A 7,921-nucleotide genomic window follows, 5' to 3' on the forward strand; every position below is an offset into this window, starting at 1 on the left:
CACTTTTTAATTATGACGATCGGCAGTTGCGTCTGCTCTGTACTAAGCACCAAGATGGCGGCTCACATATAAACGTCGGAGAACAGAGTACCGATACTGCCGATACTCTAAGCGTAGCTCATTTAGTGGCTCTAGGCGGTACGCGTTGTGCTCGCTCTTGTTGATTCTCCTTCGCTCGCGCTGCCGTTATTGGGGTACACTGCTCGTAAACGTAAAGGAGGACAAAGAAGCGGAATCCGAACTGCCAGAATCACAAGAAGACGATGATGGCGGGTCTTTGGAAGAAGCTGGCGAGAACCCTCTCGAAAGGGCCGTTGCAGTTCTGCGACGGCAGAACCACGAACTTCCCCGCACGATGTTCCAAAAGAACTCTGCACCGCAAGTCCAAAATCGGCGGACGCTTTTTCGTCACCCTGCTTCCAGGCCACGGCATCGGGCCAGAGATGATGCGCCACGTAGAGGCCATCTTCGCGTGCGGCAAGGTTCCAGTCGACTTCGAAACCATAATTGTGGACGCAAACGTCGGTGACGCCTCGTCCATGGACCACGCCATCAAGTCCATACGTCGAAACGGGGTGGCACTCAAGGGCAACATCGAGACCACATCGTACAGCATGACCGTCGAACCCAGGAACCTTCTACTGAGGAACAAGCTGGAACTGTACGTGAACGTGGTTCACTGCCGAAATCATCCGGGCATCAGCACCAAGCACAAAGGGGTCGACATCGTTGTCATCCGCCAGAACACAGAGGGCGAATACAGCTGCCTCGAACACGAGGTGACGAGCGGCGTGGTAGAGTCGCTCAAGATCATCACCTGGGCTAAGTCCTTCCAGATCGCTAAGTACTGCTTCGAGTACGCTCGGACCCACATGCGCAAGAAGGTGACCGTCGTCCACAAGGCGAACATTATGAAGCTGACGGACGGCTTATTCCTGAAGACCTGCACGGAGGTGGCCCAAGAGTACCCCGACATCGAGTTGAACGACGTTATCATCGACAACTGCTGCATGCAGCTTGTCGCCAACCCTGCGCAGTTTGACGTGATGCTCGTGCCGAATCTCTACGGTAACATTGTGGTCAACGTCGCCTGTGGTCTTGTGGGCGGTGCAGGGGTCACGTCGGGTCGCAACTACGGCAAAGAGTACGCTGTTTTCGAGACGGCCACCAGGAACACGGGCACCCCGCTGGTTGGCAAGAACCTGGCCAATCCCGTGGCGACCCTCTACGCCGCCGTGGACATGCTCAAGCATCTTGAGCTCTGGGATCACGCGGTCGTCATCAGGAGGGCCATTGAGAAGACCGTCAACAGGGACAAGGTGCACACGAAGGACTTGGGCGGCGACGCTACGACCAGCAAAGTTGTGGAAAACATTCTAAAGGAAGTGCAGAAGAATACGCTGTAGTTTTGGCATCGCGTTCGCCGAATGGCGTGTCATAGCAAGTCGTCGTCTCTGCCCTGCTCCCCCCCCCTCCCCCCCCCTCCCCCTATCCTTTTTTTTTTAGTATATTAAACAACTGAAAAGTCTCGGGCCATAAATTTGTCTTGTCGATTATTTGAATAAAAGTCCTTCATACAGATAACTCTTACTTACATCGCAATGCATTTATATCCTCTCCTCTCCATGAAAATCTTAAACTTTTGAGAATAAAATTGGCGGCCACTGTCACTTACAATCGTATCCGCGGCAGGTCAAAACGACTCAACAGCTTCCAGAGCGTTTCAATCGTGACTTCGGCAGAAGTGCCGCATATTGGGGAAAACTTCGGGCCACTTGGCGTGTCAATCCACTCTCACCAAAATTCGTCAGAGGCACTTAAAACTGCTCAGGTGTAGAAATGCGAAAGCATTCATACCCGCAGCGCTTTCTTACAAGCAGCGCGCCACGTCTTCCTTTCGCACACACAGCGCTCCGGCGGTGCCAGTGATGCAGTACGATGCAGTACGAGGCGGGGTCGGCGACGGGTAAGTCATTCCAGTTTTTTCTTCATACAAGCAGTATTAGAGCCTCACTTCATTTTTTTTTACGGGAGGAAGGTGTAGACAAGCACCTTTATTGTGAAGCCGATCATCCAGGAGCTAGGGAGCACGATTCTCACACCGCGGTACCACCCATCGCTGAAAGTTGCGAATACCACCCACTTTTGGGGCTTGCTGGTCGAATTAACAAAAAGGGGACAATTACAAACACATCCCTAATTGTAACTTAATCGATAGCATTTGGGAACGCCGAGGCATGTGCAGAGTGCGAAACTGCATGCAGCACTAACTTTTCACTGGATCAGGCTCCATACTGACTTGCAGCGCGAACAAGGGACTGCTAGTTTTTCCAGTTTATCTCTAAAGTCGGGGTCACACTGCTCACACATCATACAAAAGGCAGTCTGCATACGCGAGTCAGCCGTCAGACCGTGGTTCGAATGCCGCGTGCTAACTTTTATCCTTGAACTCATTGCCACGGGGCATTCGAAGCACGGATCTCGCCAAGACTCGCGTTCGAATCTGCATGCAGACTACCTTTTGTATGATGTCTAAGCAGTGTAATCCCGGCTTGAGAGTTGCAAGGCTGTCATCAAAACACTACTATAATGGGGTGTAAAGTTTTCATTCGGGTCACCAACCTAAGTGGTAACATTCGGCGCTTCCCAATGCGCCAGTATCGTGTTCGCGCTAACTGCGTCGCGCATTGCGCAGGGGTATTCACTGGGCGCCATAATTTAGTGCGCTTTTCACAACGCATGCACAGAACGAGCTCACCTTGAAGCCTGGTTCAGACAGTTGCGTTTGACTGCGTTTGACTGCGTTGCGGCAGCGAGAAACCAGGACATTTCTGGTGCTTATATCGCGTGCCATGATGATTCCTTGAATTGGAGTCCACGCTTTATACGAAGCACAGATGTGCCGGTGACTCGCTTTCGGTTCTCGACGCAACGCAGTCAAACGCACTCAAACGCAAGTGTCTGAACCGGCCTTGAGGCAGTGGAATGCACGTTGCAAAATGACCTTGGAAGCAAGGCGTAAGCACGCGCAAAGCAGCTGTGGACTCGGCTATGGCTGCCAGTGATTACTCGCAGAACGTATAGACGGTTTGCAGCAGCTGTGCATGGGCGCCGCCATAACTGACCTTCAGTTTTTGTCTCCTCTGATTCCGTTTACTTCACTACATTATTACCATAGCAGGCTAGGTCCCATTGCCATCCTAGATTTTATTCCGTCTTTCTCCCCAGCATTGGCCTTTGTGGAGGCTCGTCCACACCAATTTTAGTAGCTCGGTATCTCGGTAAAACAAGAGAAGGACAGCAATGGCGGGTGTATTCTGGCGCGTGTGTAAAGCGTCCATATTGCCAGTCTCTAAAAGTACGTTAGATAACATAACCGTTCACGCTTCCCGCGTAAAACAGCGAAAATAACGATTCCCAGAGTGCAGGTCCTATATATATATATATATATATATATATATATATATATATATACTTTAAAGAAGTCGTCCTCCACAGATTTCATTACTTGTCCTTAAGGGATCCGCGAATAATCAGCAAAACGACAGAGACAATTCATATTTAGACCGGGTTTTAAATAAACTAAAACCGTGAAGAGTTTGTCTAGAACCACTAATAATAGCGCCTTTAAAGGGATGCTGAACCAAACATTTCAGTTTCTATACAAAAACTCAACTTTCTACGTCACGCCGCGGTGGTGGCGCGCCGGACGCACTTCCGGTCTGTGGCGGTGGGCAGAAGTCGCCGTGCCAGACATGCATTCCTGTGTTCCCTTGGAAGAAACGAGACAAAAAACCTGCTTTCTCGTCAAAATGCTGCGACGGGGGTTGTACAAAGAGAGTCTGGAAAGGTTTGAAGATCAGTTTTCATGTGTTTTTGCCCCCTCCGTTCGTCCGAGAACGTGGATTGTAGCCGTGAAAAGGGCAAACCAGACGCTGTTGAACTACGATTGCGTGCGCGGGCAACACTTTGTGGTCGCCAGATGTATTTGCTTTGTTCCAACATAAACGAGAGAAAACCGCCAAGTTGTCCGAACCACCCACGGGTTCAGTGCGTCTTCAAATTCACACGGCCGCTTGATCGTTCGAACTTTCGTCTGCTCTTTAAAACGTCTGCTTTTTGTCGTCTGCTCGTTCAAACAAAAGCTGCCCGTAGACCAAACTTTGACCCGGTGATTGCAATAAGAAGTAATTGCAGACCTCAAAAGACTTAAGTAGGCTCGGTGTAAAAAGTAGATACAAGATGTTGATCATTGGTACCGGTGGTCATCACCGACTTGTTACGCTTGGTCTGTTCCCGCTTCCGATTTTCAGTATCGACGTCGATCATCGCCGCTACCTTCTACACTTTTGCAACACGAGCGACGTCGCTACCGAAAATAGCTGGAAGAATCTCATCATGGTTTTGGCGACCATTCTGCGGCGTTCATGCGAATGAATCGCCGCATGTCAAATTATTTACGGAAAGTTTAGCGGCGTAACGAGCCTTGATAATTTCGCTTAAGCGATTAAAGTGGTAAGACATTGCGATGAGGACGTAGAATCAACAATTCTAACGCGAAAAAGAGTAGGCAGACTCACACAGACGCCGACAACGGCATTCGAGTGGTTTGTTGACGCGGGACGCGGTGCTTCTTGCCCGTACCCCATTACGCATGCGTTCGAACTGTCGTCTGCTCTTTCAAACTTGGCTGCTTTTTGTCGTCAGCTCGTTCAAACGGCAGCGGCCCGGAAACCAAACGTTGACCCGGTAATTGCGATAAGAACTAAGTGCAGGCCTCAAAACACTTTTGAAGGTTGGTTGGGGTAAGTAGGCTAAGTGTAAACAGATACAAGAAGATGTTTATCATTATTGTTACCAGTGGCCATCACCGACTTGTAATGCCCGATTCTACTTGCGGTTTTCAGTATCGACGTCCACCATCTCAGCTACGGTCCACGCTTTTGCAGTCCGAGCAACGTCGCGTCTGAAAACAGCGAGCAGAATCTCATCGTGGGAGTCGGGCTTTAGCGCCCATTCTGCGGCGTTTACGTGAAATGAATCGCCGCACTTCACATTATTCACGCAAAGTTTTGCCTCGTTAGTTTTGCTGAAGCCGCTCAAGTAGTCAGACATTGTTAGGAGGACGTAGCATCAACAATTCCAACGCGAAAAAGAGCACGGGGACTCCCACCGACGCCGACAACAACGCAATTCAATGGTTTGTTTATGGGCGACGGCGGGCTTCTTGCCCACCATCCACCGCGCATGCGCGGCGCCGGTGGCGTCCGCTAGAGGCGCTCCGGTTTGTTTGTAAACATGAGTTGGTGTATAGGTGGCGCACTATCTTTCCATGCGTCAGCAGCCGCCGGTGTGCGCGAGCACACGCAACGAAATCGACGTCATCATATCCCCCATTCGAGCCTCATAAGCTCGAATGGGGGATATGATGACGTCAATTTCGTTTTGTGCTCGCGCACACCGGCGGTTGCGGACTTACGGAAAGATAGTGCGCCAGTTATTATCTACACTGAAATGTTTGGTTCAGTATCCCTTTAAACGCGCGGTCGCCTCAAGAAAAAAATGTGTAGTTCATATGCTGCAAAATGGCCAAGAAAAAATACCCCCCCCCCCCCCCAATGCAAAAAAAACAAAACAAAAACAAACGATGCTCATTGCGTTTGCCACGTGTACCTCTTCACAGATTATAACTGATACTCAGTGCGGATACACTCAGAAAGAGGGAAAGTGGTGACAGTACACGGGAGCCGAACTCGGCGGAAAGTTTTCAAATTCCGCCCCCCCCCCCCCCCCCCTTCTCCTCGTAGTAGTTTCCGCCTACGCCTTGACGTGCGCGACCCAAAACGTTGCAGTGGCTCTCCTTCAAGCATTGGCCAAACGCTCACTGTGACGTCTTTAGTAGGACTACTTCTAAGTAAGTGAGTGAGAAAACATATTTATCGAGAAAATGAATACCTCATGAACTCTTGAAAAAGTGAAGTATATTTGATAAAGGCATTCAATCGTGACGGGATCCTAGAACTGTTTACTGACACTGATGACAGATAAGGGATTATGGAAGGACAGGGTGGAGATTTCATTCGCGGAACTGAAAGGCTCTTAAAAGAGCATTGCCAGACTGTCAACTTTGACGGTGCTGTCTGAAATAAGGACGCGATGACTGCAAGACCGTACTTTTTACAGAAATTTTGCGCGTGACCAAAATGCGTATCTGTCGTCTGCTATACGACTGTCCTATACTCTGTTTCATACTTGGCGTGCAACGCTGTCAAAGCTACTGGCGCGAGCGCGTGACTTCCTCTATGGTTTTGTTTGCACGAGGACGCGTGCAAATGATCGCTCGTGCCAGTAGCCCCACGCTCGTGCCAGTAGCTTTGACAGCGTTGCACGCTAAGTATGAAACAGAGTATAGAGAAGCCAGACCCAAATTTTGAACTCCTGAATAATTTCTTGCACACCTATCTACAACCTCAACGTCGTGCATTTAATTCCATTTTTTCTGTTTTACATTCGTTTTACTAAGTACGGCCTGGTGCTTTAATCGACCGCGACATTGAAGAAAAAACGGAAAGTTGTTCTGCATGTTAAAGGGGACACTGACAGGGTATTTATACTCGCGAATGTTTTTATTTGTACATGAGATATATGAGCCTAACTACCCAGAAAACAGTTCGCGGCTCGAAATTCGTTGTCTTTTCGCCCGAAAACCGCCGATCGAGAGCTGGCCGGTTTGACTCACGCTTACTCTCTTCTCCGTGGTCACGAGCAGTTTTCTATAGTTTAGACACAACCACCAACTATAATCAGTCGCGAGTCATCGAATGCATACACACAATATTAAGAATAGGAAAGCAATATATTACCCATTTTTTTTTGTGGCTTCAAAAAGGCTGCAAATACGTTGATAGGAGAAAAAAAAAATCTTCACAGCCACGTGACTTCTGCCAACCCTCTCCTCCTCTATATTCCCTCTTCCTCCCCAGTCCGGTTTCGGTTTCGGTTTCAGTTTCGAGCAGTTGCGTTTTTTTACTTTATTAAAAATATATGTGACGCTGTAGCAAAATACTGACTGGGTAGTCTTCTGACACCACAATAAATTGCCTGACCAAAAATAGAAAAATAAATTTTGGGGGATGTCAGTGTCCCTTAAAGGAGCTGTGCAACGATATTCAATTGGAATGTTTTTCTCTCTACACGAGCTTACTGGCACACCTGGGACTCAAGGATACTCACACGCAACGCCACTGGCCAAGAAACTTCTTTGTTGCGGTGTAATTTCAAGGACAAAAGCGATCATTTTCATTCAATCTCTCCTTCGCAAAATTCGATGACGTAACTCGGGGATCGCAGTACACCCAAGTGACGATATTTGAATGCGGCTCATAGATTGGACCCGAGCATTGCGTGGGCACTCGACTTGGGCTCGTGACAATTGCTATCTCGAGGAGCATTCGGGTTGTAACCCGTGTCCAATCGCTGCAACGACGACAATAGCCGAGCCATAACAATGTCTGGAACTCAGCGCGTGTCCTGCGCTTTGCCAACCCCAGCGCGTGGCTGTGATCAACATTGGCGGCATATAATCGGCTCCAGATCACGTGGCCGCTTGTTCTGGCTGCGAGTTGAGGGGGTGAATGCTGCTCGTTTTTCTTAAATTTTTTTCTGGGACTTCTATTGCGTGAGGTGAAAAACGAACGCGTGTTTCATAGGTCATTAACGTTAGGGATCTGTTTTACGCGGTATTTGTGCAAAGTACAAAAATTGTTGCATTGCTCCTTTAAAGGGCATCTCCGCCATAATTTTGATGGTCACCGATTTCTATAAAATTTTCACCATGTATTTGGATGCCCTTCCTGAGCATGTGTACAAAATATCTGGGAAAAATATTAATTTTTTATAAAGAAAATTAATTTTAAAAATT

At 48.5% G+C, this 7,921-nt stretch overlaps 1 protein-coding gene across 1 annotated transcript; it reads left to right on the forward strand.

The window, feature by feature from the left end:
* The first annotated feature begins 266 nt into the window (after positions 1-266).
* LOC8050786 (isocitrate dehydrogenase [NAD] subunit gamma, mitochondrial-like) lies at positions 267-1,406 on the forward strand. Its single transcript, XM_002435156.3, has one exon. It carries the CDS (start codon positions 267-269, stop codon positions 1,404-1,406), a length of 1,140 nt encoding a protein of 379 aa, XP_002435201.3.
* The last annotated feature ends 6,515 nt before the right edge of the window (positions 1,407-7,921 follow it).

The sequence above is a fragment of the Ixodes scapularis genome, unplaced genomic scaffold, assembly GCF_016920785.2.
Source record: "Ixodes scapularis isolate PalLabHiFi unplaced genomic scaffold, ASM1692078v2 PGA_scaffold27__4_contigs__length_417560, whole genome shotgun sequence".
Classification (NCBI taxonomy): domain Eukaryota; kingdom Metazoa; phylum Arthropoda; class Arachnida; order Ixodida; family Ixodidae; genus Ixodes; species Ixodes scapularis.

What these genes read in the sequence shown, in the direction of transcription:
- LOC8050786 (XM_002435156.3), top strand. Translation starts at nt 267, where the DNA reads ATGGCGGGTCTTTGGAAGAAGCTGGCGAGAACCCTCTCGAAAGGGCCG.